This window comes from Malus sylvestris, chromosome 16 (genome assembly GCF_916048215.2).
Source record: "Malus sylvestris chromosome 16, drMalSylv7.2, whole genome shotgun sequence".
NCBI lineage: Eukaryota > Viridiplantae > Streptophyta > Magnoliopsida > Rosales > Rosaceae > Malus > Malus sylvestris.
Window position 1 is genome coordinate 4,657,520 of NC_062275.1, and position 23,097 is coordinate 4,680,616.

General features: G+C 37.2%; 4 protein-coding genes and 1 long non-coding RNA gene across 12 annotated transcripts; 2 read left to right on the top strand and 3 right to left on the bottom strand.

Moving 5' to 3' along the window:
• Window positions 1-141: 141 nt before the first annotated feature.
• LOC126608076 (protein HOTHEAD-like) lies at window positions 142-8,266 on the top strand. 5 transcript variants are annotated; one of them, XM_050275842.1, is made up of 3 exons: window positions 142-413; window positions 501-1,145; window positions 1,359-2,299. In XM_050275842.1, exons 1-3 carry the CDS (start codon window positions 347-349, stop codon window positions 2,210-2,212), a joined length of 1,566 nt encoding a protein of 521 aa, XP_050131799.1. In that variant the 5' UTR covers window positions 142-346; the 3' UTR covers window positions 2,213-2,299. The 5 variants fall into 5 exon arrangements, with proteins under 5 accessions (XP_050131799.1, XP_050131798.1, XP_050131797.1 ...); XM_050275841.1 differs by lacking the exons at window positions 501-1,145; window positions 1,359-2,299 and adding exons at window positions 2,911-3,558; window positions 3,646-4,668 and having other exon boundaries at window positions 156-413; XM_050275840.1 differs by lacking the exons at window positions 142-413; window positions 501-1,145 and adding exons at window positions 6,586-7,233; window positions 7,320-8,266 and having other exon boundaries at window positions 2,220-2,687.
• Window positions 4,230-8,138, bottom strand: LOC126608079 (uncharacterized). Its single transcript, XR_007617748.1, has 2 exons — window positions 7,990-8,138; window positions 4,230-4,315 (listed from the first exon to the last, which is right to left on the bottom strand). It is a non-coding gene; the product is annotated as an uncharacterized LOC126608079 (long non-coding RNA).
• A 2,082-nt stretch (window positions 8,267-10,348) lies between the features above and the next one.
• On the bottom strand, window positions 10,349-11,334 carry LOC126609382 (E3 ubiquitin-protein ligase MPSR1-like). The gene has a single exon (XM_050277315.1). The coding sequence runs from the start codon at window positions 11,317-11,319 to the stop codon at window positions 10,453-10,455; it is 867 nt and encodes a 288-aa protein (XP_050133272.1). The 5' UTR covers window positions 11,320-11,334; the 3' UTR covers window positions 10,349-10,452.
• A 939-nt stretch (window positions 11,335-12,273) lies between these two features.
• LOC126608443 (uncharacterized) lies at window positions 12,274-14,071 on the top strand. Its single transcript, XM_050276318.1, has 4 exons — window positions 12,274-12,822; window positions 12,906-12,994; window positions 13,562-13,714; window positions 13,821-14,071. The coding sequence occupies exons 1-4, from the start codon at window positions 12,711-12,713 to the stop codon at window positions 13,974-13,976; spliced, it is 510 nt and encodes a 169-aa protein (XP_050132275.1). The 5' UTR covers window positions 12,274-12,710; the 3' UTR covers window positions 13,977-14,071.
• On the bottom strand, window positions 14,019-19,012 carry LOC126608442 (beta-1,3-galactosyltransferase GALT1-like). 4 transcript variants are annotated; one of them, XM_050276316.1, is made up of 10 exons: window positions 18,819-19,012; window positions 18,544-18,729; window positions 17,833-17,936; window positions 16,416-17,346; window positions 16,035-16,258; window positions 15,653-15,934; window positions 15,319-15,447; window positions 15,066-15,245; window positions 14,787-14,894; window positions 14,019-14,668 (listed from the first exon to the last, which is right to left on the bottom strand). In XM_050276316.1, the coding sequence occupies exons 4-10, from the start codon at window positions 17,173-17,175 to the stop codon at window positions 14,453-14,455; spliced, it is 1,899 nt and encodes a 632-aa protein (XP_050132273.1). In that variant the 5' UTR covers window positions 17,176-17,346; window positions 17,833-17,936; window positions 18,544-18,729; window positions 18,819-19,012; the 3' UTR covers window positions 14,019-14,452. The 4 variants fall into 4 exon arrangements, with proteins under 4 accessions (XP_050132273.1, XP_050132272.1, XP_050132274.1 ...); XM_050276315.1 differs by having other exon boundaries at window positions 16,416-17,533; XM_050276317.1 differs by lacking the exon at window positions 17,833-17,936.
• Window positions 19,013-23,097: the final 4,085 nt, after the last annotated feature.

Consider the following 23,097-nt stretch of genomic DNA (forward strand, 5'->3'; position numbering starts at 1 on the left):
CAGAGGAGGAGGGTGAGAAATCATCATGGAAAAGAAAATTATGAACTAAGCATGCGCATGTTAGCTAATCAATGCCTAAGAACTCACTCATTTATATGTCCCATCACACGACAATAAACTACGAAAACTCGAGAATGCATCAATGTATGGAATTCATTGCCCGGCGGGATCCTTCAGACCGTCAGATATGAAAGTTTCATCTGAAACGTTTAAATCTAGCCGTTCAGTTGAGCAACATAAAGTAGTTAAACTTCAATAAATAATTCATACCTTCATCTTCCTAATCCTTTTATATGAAAGCACCAATCTTGGAGTTTCTAATGCTACACACTAACTATTCAAGGCAATGAGCGTTTTATTCCATCTATTCCTCCTATTTGTAAGCTTGGTTTTGTGTTCTTCATGGATTCAAGGTTTGTTACTAACCCTATTTACTTTTAGTAACATCTCATTTTAGAAGCTTGAATGTTCTGCATTGATGTCGGTTTTCGAAATTGCAGGGCAAACACTCCCCCATATAACTTCAGATGTCAATGAAGCTTCGGGCAAGTCCTTCGATTACATTGTCATTGGAGGAGGCACTGCCGGCTGTCCCCTAGCTGCAACCCTGTCTGAGAAATTCTCAGTGCTCTTGGTGGAACGAGGCGGCTCTCCATATGGAGATCCCTTGGTGCTGGATACAAAGTACTATGGGTTCTCATTGCTCCGAACTGATCAATATACATCAGTTGCACAAAGCTTTGTGTCCAACGACGGTGTGAGAAATCTCAGAGGCAGAGTTCTAGGAGGAGGATCTGCTATAAATGGCGGGTTTTACAGCAGAGCAAGTGAGGATTTTGTCGAAAAGGTTGGGTGGGATAAGGAGATGGTAACAAATGCTTATCAATGGGTCGAATCTAGAATCGTTTTTAAACCCGAACTGACCCCATGGCAGTATGCTGCTGAGTTTAGCTTTCTTGAGGCAGGGGTTTTCCCTTACAATGGTTTTAGTTTGGATCACATTGAGGGAACAAAGATCGGTGCGAGCGTGTTTGATGAACAGGGACGAAGACACACCTCCGCTGATCTTCTTGAGGCAGGAAATCCAAACCATATCACAGTTCTTCTGAATGCAACTGTTACTAATGTCATCTTTCATGAAAGAGGTAAGCCTTAAACGTGTAGTATTCCTTTGCGGGGAGTGACTTCCGCACCCCACTAGCCTGTAGTCCCCTCATTTTTTATAGATTGGATACGTCAAAAGATAAGTAACCGATGGAAACAAGGAAAGCAGTGCAGAAGGAGAAAGGAGGAGCACAAAGATCACTTTCCTTAACCGATAACCCTATTTTCAGCTGAATTTCTAAATGATTTTGCAGGTGACAGAAATGAGACAATGGCTAGAGGCATAAGATTCATCAAGAGCAACGGAAACTCAAGCGAAATTTATGAAGCTCACCTCAACCAGCCAGAGAATTCATGCTCAGGGGGTGATGTGATACTAGCAGCAGGGGCCTTAGGCAGCCCTCAGATTCTATTGTTAAGTGGTATTGGCCCTCATCAACACCTAAACAACTTCAACATCCAACTAGTTCTCGACCTAGAGGCTGTCGGAAAAGGAATGAAAGACAATCCTGGCATTGCACTCTTAGCTGACCCTACCCCGAAAAATTTCCCACCAGAACCTCCAAAAGTTGTCGGTATAGCAGATGACTTCAAGATCATAATTGAGGCAGGAATTTTACCTGTCAGCTCCAATGCAACAATAATGCCAATAGCTGCGAAACTCGCCTTTCCAGAATCAGAAGGAAAGCTTGAGCTGAACAGCACTGACCCCAGAGAAAACCCTTCAGTCACATTCAACTATCTAGCAAAGGAGAAAGATTTGGCACAATGTTTGAAGCTGGCTCAGTTGCTTGAGCGAGTGGTAAGGTCTGAATCGATTGCATTCTTCCTGGGGATCGAACGCAAGCCAAAAGACAAGTTGATGTCTACGGAAGATGAGTTGAGAAAACTTTGCACGAAGAATGTGATTACATTCTTTCACTACCATGGAGGTTGCACCATGGGATCAGTGGTTGACAAGGATTACAGGGTTTACGGAGTTAAGGGACTCAGAGTAGTTGATGGATCAACATTTTTCGAATCACCAGGTACAAATCCAATGGCCACTTTGTTAATGCTTGGAAGATACCAAGGGATGAAGGTTCTTCAAGAAAGAGAAAATGCTTAAACCCGAAAGATCGATCCTAGATCCAACTTCATCAACTTGTACTTTCAGCCATACTAATCATGTCAAATTAAGATTTTCTTGTACAAACGCATCTTGTTAACAGTGGACTCTGATAAACCAAACAAACCAACCAACCACAAAGCAAATACCAAAACACCGAGCAAAAACAAACGAACACGAAGAACTTGAGTTAGGAATAAAATATAGAACAAATAATCGTGTTAACTGCAGACTTTGTGTTGGTGCAGCCAACGAAGACTGAATTGTTAATGCATAAAAATGGGAGAACTGGTCTATTGGTTTAATTAATTTAATAGCAATTAGCTGGTAACAGATAATTGACTTTGCCTATTAATCCAGAAAATATGTTAGTAGAAGATAAGCTTGAGAGAGAGAGCATTCATGGCAATGGGGTTTTCATTGTATCTGTTCCTCCTGTTTGTTCATCTGGCACTGTGTTGTTCATGGATTCAAGGTATGCTATGTCCTCTAATTACCTTCCTGTTTAATTAATTTTAAATCCCGTTCGATAACTATTTTATTTTTTAATTTTTAGCCAAGCGATGGATTTTGTTTGATTAGATGTTTGATTAGTGAAATTGAAAAATGAAATGGTTACCAAACGGCCTATAAAATGCCATTTTGTAGCTTTAAATGTTGAGAATTTAGGATCTATTCTGATTTCTTCCTAATGGCAGGACAAACACTCCCTCGTAAGACTACTTCAGATGTCAATCAAGTCTCGGGCAAGTCCTTCGATTACATTATTGTTGGAGGAGGCACCGCCGGCTGTCCCCTAGCCGCTACCCTGTCTGAGAAATTCTCGGTGCTCTTGGTTGAGCGAGGTGGCTCTCCGTATGAAAATCCCTTGATCATGGAAAACAAGAACTTCGGGCTCTCATTGGTCCAAACTGACGAGTACACATCAGTTGCACAAAGCTTCGTCTCCAAGGACGGGGTTTCCAATCTCCGAGGAAGAGTTCTAGGAGGAGGATCGGCTATCAACGGCGGGTTTTTCAGCAGAGCAAGTGAGGATTATGTCAAAAGGGTTGGGTGGAATAAGCAGATGGTATCGGACGCTTATAAATGGGTGGAGTCTAGAAATGCCTTTAAACCAAAACTAACCCCGTGGCCCTATGTTGCTGAGCTTAGCCTTCTTGAGGCGGGGATTTTCCCTTACAATGGTTTTAGTTTGGATCACATCGAGGGAACAAAGATTGGCGCGACTATTTATGATGAACAGGGGCGAAGACACACCTCAGCTGATCTTCTAATGGCAGGGAATCCGAACAACATCACACTTCTTTTGAATGCAACTGTGACAAGCATAATCTTTCATAAAAAAGGTAAGCATGAAACTTTTGAGAGTCTGAATCCCACGTCGGAAAATTAACTCTATTGATTATGGCTACATTCCTAAATGGATTTTGCAGGTAACAGAAATGTGACAGTTGTTCGAGGCATAAGATTCATCAAGAGCGACGGGAGTTCTTCGCAAACCCATGAAGCTTACCTCAACACACAGAACAACTCGAGGAGTTCAACAGGCGATGTGATACTAGCAGCAGGGGCTTTAGGCAGCCCTCAAATTCTATTGTTAAGTGGCATTGGCCCTCCGAAACACCTAAACAAGTTCGACATTCCAGTTGCAGTGAACTTAAAGAGCGTTGGAAAAGGAATGCAAGATAATCCTTCCATTGCACTCGTACCTGAGGTAGCTGACGCGAAGCCCAAAAATTTCCCACCAGATTCTCCCAAAGTTATCGCCATTGCAGACGACTTCAAACTCATAGTTGGGTCAATGATTTTACCAATCAGCTTCAACGCAACAATAATGCTAATCTCATGCAAACTTGCCTTCCCAGAATCAGAAGGACAGCTTGAGCTGAACAGCACCGACCCTCGGAAAAACCCTTCAGTCACATTCAACTATCTGGCAACGGAGAAAGATATGGCAGAATGCGTGAAGCTGGGTAGGTTGCTTGAGCAAATTGTAAGGTCTAAATCGATTGCTTACTTTCTTGGGGTCGAAGGCAAACGCAGAAACGAGTCCATGTCTACCGACGATGAGCTGAGAAAACTTTGCAAGAACAATGTGAGGACCTTCTACCACTATCATGGAGGTTGCACCATGGGATCAGTGGTTGACAAAAATTACAGGGTTTTCGGTGTCGAGGGATTGAGAGTAATTGACGGGTCAACTTTCCTGGAATCTCCGGGCACAAATCCAATGGCCACATTGTTAATGCTTGGAAGATACCAAGGGATCAAGATTCTTCAAGAGAGAGAAAATGCTTAAACCCTAGTGATGATCGATCTTATATTGAGCCTCAAGAGCTTGTATTAGCCATATAATCAAATAAGGGATACTTCGGATGCGGTTTCTAATCCTTAACATTCTTTGACTAAACTTTAATGGTATTCAAAGTTTGATCAAAGTCCCTTGACTTTGTACACCTCATTATATTACTATTAATATTTATATTTTTGTAGTTTTGACATTAATTGTTTGATATTTTATGAGATTTATAATCCTAGAAATTTAAAATCCCTCATTATAATACTATTAGAAATGGTTACAATAAAAAAATTCAAACATTTTGATTGAATAAATATATAAAAACTATGTAAAAATAAGAAATAATAAATGGCAAAGGAATGTATCCATAGTGTTAAAAAAATTGGTACATTTTACAAAAAAATTGGTACATTTCACATATAACAAAGTGGTACATTAATAAAGAAGAATGGATACATTATAAATAAATTAGGATACAGATAAAAAATTAAAAAATTATGAGTACAAATGAATTTTTAAAAAATATAGGTGCTAAAAGAAATTAATACATGGGTACAAAATAAAACTAAAAATAAAATACTACAAATTTAAAAAAATGTTGCAAATTAAAAGTGGGTACAAACTAAAAATATAAATATATGATACAAAGTTTAGGCATAAAACATAAATATACCATATGTAATTTTTCTATCATTGATTAAATATACAATGTCATGTAACGGTATACACATGGGTACAAACACAAATAAAACTTTAAAAAATATGGGCACAAAAAGAAACTAATATATGGGTACAAATTAAAAATGAAAAAAAAAATTGGTACAAACTAAAAATAAAAATATATGATAAAAAATTTAGCCATAAATATAAATATACTAATTGTAACATTTTTAAAACTAAAGGAATATATTTAAAAATAAAAATATTTTATTATTCAAATAATTAATGATGTTATTAATACCCAAGGATTTTGATAAAAAATTGAAAATGAATAGAATTTTAATCAATGAAATAGTAAAAAGAATGATGTGAACCTAATTTCTCTATCAAATAATAATCATGTCAAATGAAAGCAGTATAGCCAAATTTTAATTATTATAACGCCGACCGGTCCGGTAGCTAGGCCGAACGGTTGCTCCATGTGACGCTCGAATCCTGATGCCTTTGTGAAAAGAAAAAAAAGACGGGTCGGCCTGTCTCCACTAGTAAGCAAAAGCCCGTAGTAGCCAACGGAGACTGAATTGTTAATGCATAAAAATGGGAGAACTGGTGTAATAGTTTAATTAATTTAATAGCAACTAGGTGGTAACAGATCAATGACTTTGCCTACTAATCATGTCAAATTAAGATTTTCTTGTACAACATCTTGTTATCAGTGGACCAAAACAAACCAACCAACCACAAAGCAAAGACCAAAACACTGAGCAAAAACAAACGAACACGAAAAACTTGAGTTAGGAATAAGATATAGAACAAATAATCGTGTGAACTGCAGACTTTGTGTGGGTGCAGCCAACGGAGACTGGATTGTTAATGCATAAAAATTGGAGAACTGGTCTATTGGTTTAATTAATTTAATAGCAATTAGCTGGTAACAGATCATTGCCTTTGCCTATTAATCCAGAAAATATGTTAGTAGAAGATAAGCTTTAGAGAGAGAGAGAGCATTCATGGCAATGGGGTTTTCATTGTATCTGTTCCTCCTGTTTGTTCATCTGGCCCTGTGTTCTTCATGGATTCAAGGTATGCTATGTCCTCTAATTATCTTCCTGTTTAATTAATTTTAAATCCCGTTCGATAACTGATTAATTTTTTTTTTCCCAAGTGATAAATTTTGTTTGATTAGATGTTAGATTACTCACGAGGTTCGAACCCACGCCGTGATGAGGGCTTAACTCCCTTCCACCATTATGGGAAATGGCTACTTGCATAACTAATTCAATTTTTAGTTTTTAGTTTTCAAAATAAGTAAAAACTGAAAACGAAATATCAAACGGCATATAAAATGTCATTGTGTAAGTAGCTTTGAATGTGGAGAATTGAGGATCTATTCTGGCTTCTTTCCTAATTGCAGGACAAACACTCCCTCGTAAGACTACTTCAGATGTCAATCAAGTCTCGGGCAAGTCGTTCGATTACATTATTGTTGGAGGAGGCACCGCCGGCTGTCCCCTAGCTGCAACCCTGTCTGAGAAGTTCTCGGTGCTCTTGGTGGAGCGAGGTGGCTCGCCGTATGAAAATCCCTTGATCATGGAAAACAAGAACTATGGGCTCTCATTGGTCCAAACTGACGAGTACACATCAGTTGCACAAAGCTTCGTCTCCAAGGACGGTGTTTCCAATCTCCGAGGAAGAGTTCTAGGAGGAGGATCGGCTATCAACGGCGGGTTTTTCAGCAGAGCAAGTGACGATTATGTCAAAAGGGTTGGGTGGAATAAGGAGATGGTGTCGGATGCTTATAAATGGGTGGAGTCTAGAAATGCCTTTAAACCTAAACTGACCCCATGGCAGTATGTTGCTGAGCTTAGCTTTCTTGAGGCAGGGATTTTTCCTTACAATGGTTTTAGTTTGGATCACATTGAGGGAACAAAGATTGGCGCGACTACATTTGATGAACAGGGACGAAGACACACCTCAGCTGATCTTCTCACGGCAGGGAATCCGAACAACATCACACTTCTTTTGAATGCAACTGTGACAAGCATCATCTTTCATGAAAAAGGTAAGCAAGAACCTTTTGAGAGTGAATCCCAGGTCGAAAAATTAATCCCCATTGATTATGGCTAAATTCCTAAATGGCTTTTGCAGGTAGCAGATATGAGACAATAGTTAGAGGCATAAGATTCATCAAGAGCGACGGGAGTTCTTCGCAAACCCATGAAGCTTACCTCAACACGCAGAACAACTCGAGAAGTTCAACAGGCGATGTGATACTAGCAGCAGGGGCTTTAGGCAGCCCTCAAATTTTGTTGTTAAGTGGCATTGGCCCTCAGAAACACCTAAACAAGTTCAACATTCCAGTTGCAGTAAACTTGAAGAGCGTTGGAAAAGGAATGACAGACAATCCTTGCATTGCACTCCTAGCTGAGATAGCTGACGCGAAGCCCAAAAATTTCCCACCGGATTCTCCCAAAGTTACTGTCATTGCAGACGACTTCAAACTCGTAATTCAGGCATTGATTTTACCTACCAGCTTCAACGCAACAATAATGCCGATCGTTGGCAAACTTGCATTCCCAGAATCAGAAGGAGAGCTTGAGCTGAACAGCACCGACCCTCGGAAAAACCCTTCAGTCACATTCAACTATCTGGCAAAGGAGAAAGATATGGCAGAATGCGTGAAGCTGGGTAGGTTGCTTGAGAAAATTGTAAGGTCTAAATCGATTGCTTACTTCCTTGGGATCGAAGGCAAACGCAGAAACGAGTCCATGTCCACAGACGATGAGCTGAGAAAACTTTGCAAGAACAATGTGAGGACCTTCTACCACTATCATGGAGGTTGCACCATGGGATCAGTGGTTGACAAAAATTACAGGGTTTTCGGCATCGAGGGGTTGAGAGTAATTGATGGGTCAACTTTCCTGGAATCTCCGGGCACAAATCCAATGGCTACATTGTTAATGCTTGGAAGATACCAAGGGATCAAGATTCTTCAAGAGAGAGAAAATGCTTAAACCTTAGTGACGATCGATCTTACTTTGATCCTCAAGAGCTTGTATTAGCCATATAATCATATAATAATCACGTCAAATGAAGGCAGTATAGTTAACTTTTACTTATAACGGTGGCCGGTCCGTAGCTAGGCCGAACGGTTGCCCTATGTGACACTCGAAAGTCGAATCCTGATGCCTTGGTAAAACAACGACGAGTCACCGGTCTCCACTCGTAAACAAAAGCGATTTCAGTGGTAGGGGCGAGCTAAATTAATGGAGCGGCCTACATCCACCACACTTGAGTGCAAACCAACTTGACAAGAGGTTTTGTGTCGATGCAGCGAATGAAGAATTTGCCGTGCAGGTGCAGCAACCTTACCTTCCGCAATTTGATGAAGACCTGTGTATTGATGGAAGACCAAACTTGGTCTTCGTTTGGATATTTTGTTGGGGATCCCTCGACTTTAAATGGTCATTCAATTACCACTTAGTACTACGGTCTGATTGTATTCATTTTCACTTGTAAGTGAGTGGTTTTATATTTGATTCTTGTCAAAGATGATTTTGAACCACATTATTGCTAGCTCATTGTGAGACTTAGTTAGCCCGCTCTCACACCCTCTTAATGTAAATGATATCGTTTGTTCGAAAAAAAAAATATTGGTTCCTCAACTAAAAATCCTTAGCCATTGGTCCCGTAACTCATCAAAACGTGCAGTTATGATTGTTTTCGTCAACTCCGTCAAAACTCTAGTTAAAATGAGTCATGTTAAAAGAATCATTGCTATGATTGAGTTAAGGTTGAGGGAACATTGCTCTAATAGAGTTAAAGTTGAAAACTTAATGGATTAAAGTTGAGGAACCATTTCTCAATTTGGATTAAAATTGAAAAAAAACATTGTTACAATCTTTTCATTTTGTTTTCTATATTTGTCTTTTGATTCAACTTCATGTGCATGGCACGTGATTCATTTTGACAAAAATTCAAACGGAATTGTCAAAAAAGACCATAACTACACATTTTAATGTGTTAAGCGATCAATAATTATTCCAATAAAATTAAAGTTAAAAGATTATTGCTGTGATTTTCTATGGTGACTTCGTGTATTTTTTAATGTATGAGGTGTCCCATCACCAATGGGTGACAATCTAATGCAGTTTCATATAGCATGAGGTGGTAGAGTACTTTTAACCCTCGAGTCAAACGATAAGCCAAATCATAGCTAGTTTTGAACTCAGATTGAGGTCTCCAACGATAGCTTGAAGTCGAAGAGCTGAGGCAAGTGCAAGAGGTCTCCAACGATAGTTTGAAGTCAGTATATATAATGAAGAAGAGCGGAGGCAAGTGCAAGAAGAACGTGAGGATTCACTACCATGGTGGTGCAAGGATTCAATACCATGGTGGTTGACCAGATTATCATGGCCACTTTGCTAATGCTTGGAAGATATCGAGAATCTCCAAGCCACTAAAATGCTTAATCAAATTCGTAGTTATCGTAATCCGCTTATTTATATATATATTTTAAAAAAGAAACCAATTAGATTTGTCATGGTAATCCTCTCTTTCAAGGACCAAAAGAATTCACAAAAACGTTTCAACCTTCCGTTAGACTAGAGTGCGATTCTCGGTATTTTAGAGTATCTTCGAAAGAAATGTCAAAAGATAAATGTTTAATTTGATAATTGATATGATAATATTAAATTTTTTTTGTTTTCTAACCGATATGTTTTTTTTATTATAAATAATATTTGTATGATTCATTTTAAAAGAAATTAATTAAAATAAAATTTTCAAATATATAATTAGTACATTAATGGGACTTATACAATAAAATAATTTAAAATTATCACATTTTCTCTAACTCAATTTTATATATAAAAACTCATATGTCAAAACATATAAGATTGGCATATCATTTATAACTTACTCGTATCTTCAAATTTGATTAAATGACATTCCATTTAAAGATTTGACATCTTCTTTAAAGATAGTCTTAGCCTCCTCTAATCACTCTCAGCAATTCACCGGTAATTCAGCCAAATCAAACTCAAAGCGTGCCATATAAAATAGAGTCTGAAATTCATCCCTAAATACTAAGCAGTTGTTTCCAAATCCGCTTGTTTCAGTCAATCAAATTCACAAATTTCACAACAAGAAAAAAAAAAAAAAAAAAAAAAAAAGACTTTATGAACAAAATATAAAATTTATTTTGAAACAAAAATAAAAATAATTTTGCTTTGAGATTCTGTACAATATTCCTAATCGTTCACAAATTCATAATTTTCTCCTAACTCTGCATCGTATCCTCATCACTGGCTTGATCTGGACCCTCACTTGCTCTCCTGCGATTGTGAACAAACACCCTGACCCTAATCTCTCCGTCGACCCTCCTTCCCTCTCCGCCCGTTTCTTCGCTCTTCTTTACCACCTCCTCCTCCTCAACCGGCATCGTAAACCTGCAAACCGGGCACGACCCATGAAGCGTCAGCCACTGCTCTATACAACCCCCATGAAACCTGTGATTGCAAGGCATCTCCTTCGCCACGCCGTCCACCTCAAACTGCTCCAAGCAAATCGCGCACTCGGACCCACCATCCGCCTCGCCAATCTCCACACTCGGCATGGCGTCGATCGACGCCTTCGACGCCGGCGGCTGACCGTCCTTGCCACCCAGCCCCTGGAGCAGCGAGTCCAGGTCCGAACCACCTTCGATCACCGCCACGCGTTGGCTGAAAGGGTCGATGAGGACTATTCGCTCCCGCGGGGTTCGTCTTTCGGGGTTTCCTCCATCTGGGTCTTCCGTGTCGGGTGTCGCGGCGGAGGCCGCCGCGGCTGCACCTAATATTAAGGGCATGAGCACAGAGAGCTCTCGGGCTCGATCCCTCCTCGTGAGCCAGTCGAAGAAGGAAGAGAACTCAGCTTCGGAATCCATGAAATTCTCTGGGTTTTTTCGGGATTGAGAACGAAAAAAGAGAGAAACTTTGAGAGGGATTTGGGAAGACGAAGAATCAGAATGGTTTGGGAAAATTGCAGGATGAGGGTTTGGGGATTTGGAGGGGGAGGATTTAAGAGGGGAGAGTGACCACATAAAGAAGAAAGAAGGGCGTAGAAGGATCTGGAACTTCTGGAGAAAAATGATAAGTATTAACGTCATAGAGTGAAGAGAAACTAGGTAGCGCCGCACGACACGTGGCGAGTGCTGTAAAATTAAGCATTTTTTGTGTTATTTTTATTCAAACAATTTTTTTGTTATATATAAAAAAGGAAGAAGGAAATATTGCCAATATTCATACAGGACAAATTCAGGTTTACCTTCATCTTCAAAAGGGTGTCTTTTTTCGGTTTGGGAGGATATTTTAGGCGTGAGTATCCTCACTGAATCTTTTGTGACGGATCCTTCAATCACATTCGTTTATCATATATCGTGCGTCAATTTTTATCAAGTGTTGTTTATATTTAATTTTAAATATAATAATTTATAATAATTTTTTATCGTACAATGTACAATGAACATATGTAATTAAAAAATCCGACCAGGATCCTCGGAGATATTTTAGGGCATAGGATGCCTTTAGAATCTTTTATTAATGGTATCTCCATGAAAAGATAAGAATATATATTGTATAGGGCAACTCAGTTCAAATTTTTAATAATAATTGTCACAAAGTAAACTTTGTTGTTAATGCGTTTGTGATTGTCTAATATTCTAGTAGATAAAATATTGACATTTCACCATGCATTTCAGGTTCAAAACTCTCTCTTGCTTAAATTTTAATAATGGTTTTGAACCTTCATCTCTTAATCTTTATTAATTAATGAAACATTCTTTGTCAACCAAAAGATTGTGAAAAGACAACTTAGTATTCTATCACACAAAAAAAATTATGGGCAATAATATAATTTCACAGGTCTAAATTTTACTGTTTTTTATTGAAGCCTCACATACCGGTGATGTTAAAATATCTCTAATATTTAAAATAAAAAAAAATAACTAAAAACAAAAACCTCCAGCTCCCCCCCCCCCACGTTCTCTCATTCTTATTTTCTAAAAAAATGTGTTCATACACACAAAGTGTGTAGGCAAATGCTAATATTAATAAAAAAAAGTTAAAAACAAAGGACAATTTTAATGAATTAAATTTCCTTCTTGTCTTAGAGACTCATCTCCATAATCTTTATTTTCGCTTTGAAAAAAATAAATAAAAGTCGCCTGTATACTCAAATTTTGACCAAAATTCCCAGAAGAAAAAGCCAAATTTGACACGCACCGTCGTAGTTAATACGACATCGTCTACCAGTAAGCATTTCTGCTACGTTCAAGCTGGACTTTTATTTATTTTCTTTTTAATTCCTGAGCCTGCTGGATTTCTCGAGTAATCTCCACTAAGCAGATTCCACAGAGCCGCCAAACAGGAAACTGCACCTCTTCGCCAGAATACACCCGCTACGAAACTTCTAAAATATTCCAATTAAACTTCCTGAAAAGGCCGCACGTAAGGTGTTTGATGAAATTCCTCAACGACCTTCTTTCGAACGTAAAGTGATATGGCCCTTGCGAATGCTGCTGCTCTCAAGTTCTCGACTTCTGCATTTTTGGGTCTCCGTTCAGCAACTTCCAACTTTCAAATTCAACCCATGCAGCAGACGAAAAGAACAAGTAAGTGAATGATCCCAACGTACACTACTAGGGCGTGCAACTTTGTACTACGGGTTTACTCTCAAATCTTGGGTTTCATGTAGGTTTCTCGGCGCAGCCGTTAGTTATGAGAGCGAGGGGGAATGCCAGGACGGATAGTGCGAAAACTCGTAACAGAAGAATGCAGAAGAAGGTATGTCATTGGCGTCTTCCATACATTTGATGGAATATGTGTGTTTTGGTGTTGAGACCCCACATTGATGGGAGGAGGGACTTGCATGAGCTTATAAGAAGTTGGGTACCCCACATTGATGGGAGGAGGGACTTGCATGAGCTTATAAGAAGTTGGGTTAATCTCCATTTTTTTCAATTGGTTTTACGGTGGAACTCCAATTTTCTTCATGATATCAGAGCATGTCCCACATGTGAAGTCAAAAGACCAAGCGCTCCATGTGTTAGGTTTGAAAATTTCCCACCCGTGAGGGGCATGTTGAGAATGAATCTTACATTGATGGAATGAGAGACCTTGCATGGGCTTATAAGAGGTTGGGCTACTCCCCATATTGCCATATTGCCATATTGCCAAGAGATTGGGCTACTCTCCATATTGCCAATTGGTTTTATGATGGAACCCAACTAACTTTCTTCATTTGGTTGGTTTGAATTCGAACAGATTGATACTCTTGTTTCGTGAGAAGTATCATTGTTGTAGTTTCTGATTCCCGGAATGGTGTTTTTTTTGTTTTCACTTCTGATTCAGTACAATGGCACGTCTAAGAGACCGAGGCTTTCGGTGTTCTGTTCAGATAAACAGTTGTATGCAATGCTGGTAGATGACCAAAACAAGAACTGTTTGTTTTACGGAAGCACCCTGCAGAAATCTATTCGTCAGAATCCCGATTGTAGTACCAGCGTAAGTAATCCAAGCTTGTGCAGGAGAGATCTCAGCTACTGACGATTTAGACAAGCATTGCGTGACGCAAGCTCTCTAAACTACTTTCTGTTATTACATCTTGTAGGAAGCTGCTAAACGCCTGGGCGAGGAGCTCGTCAAGGCCTGCAACAATCTCAACATACACGAAATATCATCGTATGATCGCAATGGTTTTGCCACTGGGGAAAGGATTCAGGCTTTCGAGATTGCAATTTCTCAGCATGGTTTCTTGCCAAGATAGATTTGTATCTGCTTCTGTGTACAACTCTTGTTGATAACGATAGAATGGAATCGTTCTTTTGCAATATAAAACTGGGTTAGATTGTTTTCGTTGAACGCTACATCTCTATTTTTCTGTATTTTCCATTGAATTACTGCAAAAAAAGTATCGGATGCAAATGGAAAGAGCCAAGAGTGCGAAAATAACGCTAATGCTACTCTGCGCGGATTCTACACATCAACAGATCTCTCCACCTCTCCTCTGTCATACTATATCCTATGGCACACCTAAAATATACAGTAATAGTAAGCTCGTTACTAAGATGACCATCTCCTCTCTTAGTTAGTGCCTTGGTAGGGTCTCGGCTCTGGTCAATCTCGGTCATCTACTCTCGACAAAATGATCGGGCTACCAAGATTTCTCTCTTCAGCTTCGGAGGTTGATCGTGAAACTCTTAACTAAAAGGTTCCAATATGGAACGAATGATCTAATTGTGTCTACCTATCACCACCACAGCATTTAGCAACTTGCCCTTCTTGAATTTTCTGCCAGAGACAAAGCATCTCCCTGGGACCTTGGTAATGTGCAACGACATACCCGTCCTTGCACCCTTCGTTGTAGACCTTCTCTTCCTTCTCATACCGTACATTCAGACCTTCCTTTTTCATATCCGCAATCCAGATTCCCATCGCCACATCTTCCAGCTTAAACATCTGATCATAACAAAGCATCATTCTCTTTCAGATACAGAAACCATTCCAAATCCAAATAAAATTTTGATGGAGAAGCTATAGTGATAACACTGGTTGCAAAATGTAGATTGTTTCTTACCTTTAATCTGCCGTTTTTATATCGCTGGGAAACTGTCTTTGCTATGTCATTCGATACCACATAACCAGGACCATGTGCCCAAGGTGGGTAAGTCTCTTCGGGCCATTCCTTCATTAGCGCAGCAGACACAACGAATGGAACAAAAAATGTGAGAAGCAGAATACGATTTCTTTAACTCTTTATCAATGATAAACTACGCATCAATTAACTTGATTCCTAATTTGGAGAACAAACCGAGTTATACCAGAGCTTGCAACGTTGGCAAAGCTTGAAAATTACCTCAGAGCTGATATACCATTTGCTGTCTGGATTTCGATGAGGTCGGGAATCTGAGTTAATGAGGCCATAAAGCAAGCCACGATTCACTTTGATCCTGTGTAAGGAAGCTAGCACTTCATCCACACGAACAAATGCATCATCATCCGTCTTCATGACAAACTTTGCTGAAACAACCTCCGTCTGTTGAAGAGATAAAATCAATTAGACAAAGAAGGGATCTCCCTGCGCACTCGAGGAAAAGTAAGTATTTTACCCCAAAGATGCAGATGGCCAGAGTTTTCCAGGTAATGAGGCCATAGTAATCAACAAAAGGCATCAGCTGTATGTCTCCATAGGTTTGTGCCTCTTTCCAAAGTTCCTCATTCACTATTTGGTTCTTATGCTGCATTACGTTACAAACTCAGATGAATAATTTAGCAAACAGACTCAACAAAAACATAACGAGGATATAAGAAAGACAGCATAAATATGTTGTGGTGAAAACACAACATAAATTTTGCACATTAATGAACAACACACCCGATGTCGAGAAAATAAACATTGTAATAAGTTAATAACAAAGAACAAGGTTTCACAAGTGAGCTCACCAAACCAACAAAAAAGCGCACTGAAACTGCCCCTGATCGTACAGCAGCATACTGCATCCATGTTCTTCGAACAGCCATCCGTCGTTTAAAATTGTTTGCAGTAGAGAAAACACCAATAAAGAGATCCATTTGTTTGTGAGGCGAGAGAGGAGCAGATTTGAGTTCTTGTAAATTAATTATGTGCTCTGAATCCTCTGACGTGGGTAAACCGCTGGCTAGGACAGAAATTAATTTCAAGTCTCCAGATATCCTTAATTCACTGACAAGCCATGGCTCCAATGTCTGAACAAAAAACCATGAAAACAGCATATGAATTCACAGGGACAAGTGTTTATCATCTACTTCCAAAAGCAACACGAAGAATTAAATTTGAAGAACTTACTTCGCGGAATGCAAAAGACGTTAGATGCTTCCCATCAACGGTCATTTGGATTCCTTCTGAACCCACTCTAAGTGTAGCAACAAATGGATAACCTTGCTTAAATGGAAAGTATCTTCTGGACTTTGATCCATCTTGTGCAGTTGAAGCCTGCCTTGAAACATTGGAACGTATTCTCTGCTCTTCAGTTTTTCCGACTATCTTGTTGCACTGGTCCAACTCATCCACTGGCAACAATTAAAATTTTCAAGGCAAAGTAACAGTAAGTATAAATAGGACTTATAGAACAATGCCGAATAAGTGATCAACTGTAACATGTTAATATACCAAGTTATATACTAAATCTTTGATATAATTGACTAATAGAAGAGACAGGTAAGTTACCCTTATTGTTCTTTTCAGGAGTTGGAGATGGGCAACGCTCTTCTTCACCCCAATCATGAGCAACAGTCCAGGTGTTCTGGACAATTACAGGGTCCTCAGTTACCTTATCACCGCTTAGCCTAACATTATAATGCAATATTACAGGTGGATCGGGCTCCCCCGGAAGAGGCTCGCCCATCAATTCAATTCGAAAATTTCCAAGAAGTCCATTCGGAATGCCAATAACTGTAATTGAAGAACCTTGGGTTAGGCCACAAGGGACCCGCAACTTAGAAACACTATTGTCGACTCCTGTCCCGTTCATTTTATTAAGAAAATGAGGACACTGTTTTTCTTTTGTTTTCCCAGGTGAACTTTCGTTTGTATAACCAAGTCTTTGCTCTTCAACCGAAGCCATAAGACTATTCCATGCAACTCCAGCTTCCCTTATAGCGTCCACCGCATTAGGCAAACCCCGAGTTTGATTAATCAGGTGTTTCAAACGGTTCCACGTCTGCATAGTTTGCTGCTCTTCATTGGATACATTCCTCTGAGCAAAGAGGCTAAAGACTATAATCTCGGCAGAAATCACTTCAGAAGCATTCTCTCGATTCTGAACTGCAGGTAGAGTAGTATTTAACCATTCAAGAGGATTACTAGTATTGATGTAGAGTGCATTGCTTAAGAAACTATCCCCAGCGGGATAGTTTAAGATGCCATATCTCAAAACTAGCATCATGAATAGACATGCAGCCACAATAATGCCATACGATTTCTTCATTCTGGTGATTACAAAATTTCATCAACAGCTCTGAGCCCAATTTCCCAAGTTATTGCTCATCATGAAGCCCAATTAACACCATTTGGTAATCATGTGCATGAATCAATAAACGTCAACCCCTCACAGGAAAATCCAAGAGACCAGGTGCTTATACAGAGAGAGAAGAATGATCTGCCAAACGCAAATAGCTAAGGATCTTCAGTAAGAGATAAACAGGTCACAAGATGTATACGTGGAAGGATCTCTACTTCTGTCAAGTGTCAAGTAAACGTTTCACATCTTCCTTTTCCCACTGCCATCCAAAGAGAAACCAACTATGGTTCTGCCAACAAATTTATCCTCCAGAGACACTACCACACTGAAACCAAACCCAAATCAATAAGTCTACAAAAACTCACAAAAATCTGCTTGTGAATCATAAGCCAAACGATGACGTTTGTGAGTGCAGATTCATGTAAACAAAAGATTCATTCAATGTTCAATAGCAAAAAAAAACACTAAAAAAAACTTAAATGATAAGAAAGCGCAGATGGTTCCATACAAAAAAAACAAATTATAGATTCATCTTACATTAAATAGTGAGAACATCTACTGAAACAAAAGAGCAACTGAAAAATCCGACGAAAACGAATAACCAACAAGCAATGCCATACATACATATAATTCTCAAGGTCCAACTTCAATCGTTTCGATCGCATATTATCTGGAATCAAAATCCACTTTGCTTCCCAGGCTATTTCCAGAAACACCAGAGACTTGCTCTAACGAAGATGAAAACTTCCATTAAAAAAAGAACTTGTAACATTTAAGACTTTTCAACAAAATACAACCAGTAGCAGTTAATTCCTTGCATAAATTTCCACTGACCAATTAGTCAAGTCAAATCCCTACCAGTAGTTTACGATATTATTATTATTATTATTATTATTATTATTATTATGTTTTCCCCTTCACCAGATGAGAAGCCACAATGCTATATTTTACTCAACTATGGCGTACAGAAGTAGGAAACCAGGACGATTCTGCAATAACTAAAAGTTCACGGACCATAATGAAAAATTGAAATCTACAAAACTCACAGTGAATTAATAATAAATTCATACAAAATTACGGGAAAATAAGTGAATTAGATTTTTCGGTCGAATCATTATAATTATACATGCTTAATTTATACAACATTTTCTTCTTCGACTCATTCGAAGCGTAATTTACAGTAGAATTTTCCAGAAAGCAAAAATTAATTAAAATAAGAGTAAGAAAATCAATCTTCTTGTTCTTGAACTCATACAAATCTACTCTGAGCAAAATAAACTAGATTAAATTTCGAAATTATAAATCATCGAAGTTCTAGAGTGAAAAATTCAATACCTCCGATCGTCTTGTGACTAGAAACGGCAAATACAAATGCTAAGCTCGATTCTGGTTGAATAGTCAACTTTCCCGGCAACCAAACAGTTCTCGAATCGATTGAATCAAGAAGCAAGCTACTGGACTGGACTGGACTGGATTGGCAGATCCGAACGCGGAAGCAGCCGAAGAAGATCAAAATGCAAGCTACAGTACAAGAAGAAAATTATAAAGAGAGAAAAACAGAGGACTTAAAATTAGCGATATGACTAATAAGGACAAAGGTTCAAAGTTACCTCGTGAGGAGAAGAAGCCGAAGCCGAAGCGGAAACTTTCTGTTTGGGAAGAATGCCGGAAAGTGAGAGAAAATTCACCGAGAAAATTTGAAATGGGAGAGAAAGTGCAGGGGGTGATGGATCGTTGTCGTTTGAAAAACTTCGCGTCTACGCCTTAACGGTGGGAAACCATAAAGAAGAAACTGTTTTGGTCTTTCTTTATAAACTGTTGATTATTTCGTCCCCTTTAAACGTCTTGGTTCGATCATTTTTACTTTAATTTAACATCACTTTAATCGATTGATTAGGAAAATTAATAACAATATTTATATTTGTAACATAATGTTTAGGAAGAGATTAACTACTTTCATCAAAGTCAAGCTAAAAGTACTTACTCGTAACACCTAACTGTCATCTAAGAATTTAAGTAGAAATTTACAGATAATGCACCGACAAGAATCGATGGCAGCTAGATTAATAATATTTATTTGTAGTTAATGCATAATTAAAATTATTTAAGAATTGAGACATAGTGATTTGCAGTTCAACTTTTTATTTTCTTTTTTTCAGTCAAAAGTAAATGAACGATTTTCCTTTGGGACAAAGTTAATTACCTAAATAGAGTTTTCTTTGCTTGTACTCTTATTTAACAGGTGATATTTATTTGGACTGCAATTAATATTACTGATATCTTCGTAATTGCCACGTCATTAACATAATACCTAAAAGGTTAAGATGTCATTTTCTACCAACAATATCAGTAATTTTTTTTTAGGTGAAACTGTTATATTGTTATGTGATTTATTAATCAACTTATGTTATCATACGTTTCTCCATTAAATTTTTGACAAACGACAAGATAATATATTCTTCTAAATTATAAATAAGGGGAAGGGAGAGTATGAACTCAAGCACAATGAGTCAAAGAAGAAATGTTTTACCACTAGAGCAATTCACAACTTGTATATTTATTTATTAATAAATAAAAACATTAGATCCATAAAATATCAATTATATCATCCATCTGAATTATAATACATGTTCGTTACAATGTGTTAGTTACATTAAAAAAATTTCTCAAGACCAGTTTCATATTTATGAATTTCTTTTACAAACTTACTATTTGCATGTGAGGCAAACAAATTATAGTTAGGAAAATGCTAGGAAGACTATTTTTGTAAACTATATTTTGTAAACTACATGATACGGCGTTTGATGATTAGATTATTTTCTTAATGATTTAGAAAAAAATCCAACCATAAATTGCTACTTTATGTTTTCTACAAAATTCGTTCTTAAAAAAAGTCTCTCTCTAGCATCTCTTGTGGTTATGTCAAAAACTAAATTATTTGAACCAAAATAATTTAGGCAGGTAGCTCTTTATCACAGTAATGAAAAAGTGTTGAGCCTTTATATGACGGTGTGAATTCAAATCTCGTCGATGATTAATCTAACAAAATTCATTATTTGACAAAAAAAAAAAAAACCAAAATATTTTAGCAACATGTTCATCCGGTCTGAGTGAGAAGGTGGTATTAATTGAAGAAAGCTTTTTGGTTTTTACCAAAAAAGAAAAATTGAGAAATGATTTCCCTAAAATGTCCCGTCCAGCCGTTGACGAAATTATTGAATATTGACCGGGAAAAACCGACCGGACAACGATAATTTGCGCGTTGGCGGTCGTTTTAATCTCCCTAACTACGTGGCGCTCTGTCAGTGGCCGGCCCCATGCTGTATGAAATTTTATTTTATTTTATAATAATTTCACAGAGTTTTGTCCATTTATATGGTAAGGACGTTACTTAGTACTACAATTTAGTGATATTATTTTTTCATTTGTAAGTGAAAAATTTTAAGTTTGATTCTCACAAATTAAACCATATTATTGACAATCTATTGTGAGACTAAACTCGACATTTTTTTTTAATATAGATAATATCGTTTATTAAAAAATAAAAAATAAAGTCAGTAACAGCTCAAATGGATCGATAGAAATCATGGTGAAGTGATGAGTCCTTCTGGGATGGGACCCGCAAAGAGGCCCGCCTCATAAACATCGAAAGGCGGTCCGTACGTTACCAAGTGTGTGTTTGCTTGCGCCTTGAAATTGCAGGCGGGGGCCGACTGCCGATATAGTTAAAGAGTGTGGGTAGTGCTCAAAGGTACATGGACGGTTTTGTCCTTCAACTTGACCCATAATTCCGAGAATTTTCAGTGTAATAGTCACAATATCCCGTAATCTATTTATATATATAAAGTGAGCATCTAAAATGACGAAACATTTAAAATACCATAAATTATCTTTTAAGAATTTCATAAATTACAATTGAACCAAAAAAGCTAAAGTATTTAACCATATTTTTATTTTGAATTAATTTAATATTTAAAATTACAGAAAACAAAAACAAAACCTCCCACGTTATTAATTCATTTCTTTTTTTCTTAAAATATATTTTTTTAAATATGTAAATTAATTATTTAAATAAAAAAAATTTAAAATGTCAATTGCCACACGCATACGCGTGTGGCAAGAGGCTAATATTCTTATACATTCGCTCATGCTATGTGCATGTATAGATTGATATTGTATCATGGATTCATGACATACAACCATATCGTCTATCACATCACACCTTGTTGATTAGTATTGTACAAGGAAAACTTTGGTACGTCAATTTTTCATGCCACGATCACAAAGGATGTGTTTGTGAGGATTGAACGTTTGATTCATATGGATTGGAATTGGATGATACCTAAATATGACGACTCTTGTTCTTTGTGAAAGTGTATAACCATTTAGCTAGTCAAGATGTCATAAGGTGAAGTTATTGTTTTTGTACTTATATGAGCTCAAATATTACCTAATGTAATGATCCTCTCATTTCTTTATGGAAATATCTAACCATCCAACTAATTATGTAGTCTTAGACAAAAAATTATTTTGTAATATTACATGTTGGTATAACTGTTTTAGTAAATTTTTTACCCATAATCAACATTAAGGCCTTATACATTACTGTTATCTTAGTGGAAGTTTAATATATTAATATCGCACTCATGAATTTAATATATTTAACACATAATTTCAATATAATGGCATCCTACTCAAATTTTCCAGCTCTCTATAAAAATAAAAGAAAACTAATAAAAATAGTTTGAAAATTTTGAGTTTTAACGATAAAGATAAAATAAAGGTAAAATAAATAGTACCATAATTAACTTTTTTATATAAAAATATAATTTTTCGTTAAAATAAATAATATTGAGAGTTTTTCGTTAAAATTCTTTAAAAATAATTCCTATATAAGTACAATACATCTCACAATCGCTTTTTTTAGTCTACTGTGTAAGACTTTAGTACTATTTAGCGGTCCGTAGTTTGCGGGTGAAATGCAACTTTCAACAAGGGTGGCCATAGGGGCAGGCTTTAGCTAGGGACAACTCAACAAGCGACTTTGCCAAAGGTGGAATAATGACCAAATCAACATCACTAAGCTTCCCTTTTATTTACTGAACAATACTTGACTACTCAAAGATGAATATGAATTCATATTCCAAAAATTTTAAAATGGTTCATTGTTAATTTATAGAACTTCATGTTTATAGTTAGAACCGTTCATATTATAATTCACCTTATAAAGATCGTCTCTGCAAAAAATAAATTAAAACTAAGATTGTTTAGTCATAAAACTATTTAAAAACAAATGAATGATATTTGTAAAAGTATTACGAACCGTCTATGTATTTGCTATAATAAATTGACTAAATGACCTTAGTTTTAAGGGAACTTTAACGAAAAGCTCCCGGTCCTGTTCACTTTAATGAAAAACCACATTTTTACACTAAAAAGTTAATCCTTGTACTATTCACTTTACCCTTTATTTTTCCATTATCATTAAAACTCAAAGTTTTCAAGTCCTTTACATTAATTTTCCTTAGTTTTAATTTATTTTTTGCAGAGATGATTGTGATTCATAATATGAAAGGTTCTGATCATAAGCACAAAATTATGTGATTAAAACACTAAAAGTTTTAAGTAGGAGTTTCAACTCATTTTTAAGTAGTCAAGTATTATTCGTATTTATTTTGTTTATGGTTGTTAATTAAGGTAAACATAGCATCATTAAGCTTTGGACGTTGATTAATGCCATGTTTTGCATATAATGAAAACATTTAGTAAAGCGGTACCATGCACGACCGACAGGTTTTTTTTTTTTTTTTGTTGTACGACCGACAGTTTGCCAAATCTTACGGTGAAGGTGAATGTAAATTTAATAATAAAAAAAAGAATTAATAAATG

Coding starts and splice junctions, on each gene's coding strand:
- LOC126608076 (XM_050275840.1), top strand. CDS start 2,615: ATGGCAATGGGGTTTTCATTGTATCTGTTCCTCCTGTTTGTTCATCTG. Junction 2,688..6,585: donor GTGTTGTTCATGGATTCAAG/GTATGCTATGTC, acceptor TCCTAATTGCAG/GACAAACACTCCCTCGTAAG. Junction 7,234..7,319: donor CATCATCTTTCATGAAAAAG/GTAAGCAAGAAC, acceptor TGGCTTTTGCAG/GTAGCAGATATGAGACAATA.
- LOC126609382 (XM_050277315.1), bottom strand. CDS start 11,319: ATGACGTTAATACTTATCATTTTTCTCCAGAAGTTCCAGATCCTTCTA.
- LOC126608443 (XM_050276318.1), top strand. CDS start 12,711: ATGGCCCTTGCGAATGCTGCTGCTCTCAAGTTCTCGACTTCTGCATTT. Junction 12,995..13,561: donor ACAGAAGAATGCAGAAGAAG/GTATGTCATTGG, acceptor CTTCTGATTCAG/TACAATGGCACGTCTAAGAG. Junction 13,715..13,820: donor ATCCCGATTGTAGTACCAGC/GTAAGTAATCCA, acceptor TACATCTTGTAG/GAAGCTGCTAAACGCCTGGG.
- LOC126608442 (XM_050276317.1), bottom strand. CDS start 17,175: ATGAAGAAATCGTATGGCATTATTGTGGCTGCATGTCTATTCATGATG. Junction 14,895..15,065: donor AATGGTATATCAGCTCTGAG/GTAATTTTCAAG, acceptor GCGCTAATGAAG/GAATGGCCCGAAGAGACTTA. Junction 14,669..14,786: donor ATAAAAACGGCAGATTAAAG/GTAAGAAACAAT, acceptor TGTTATGATCAG/ATGTTTAAGCTGGAAGATGT.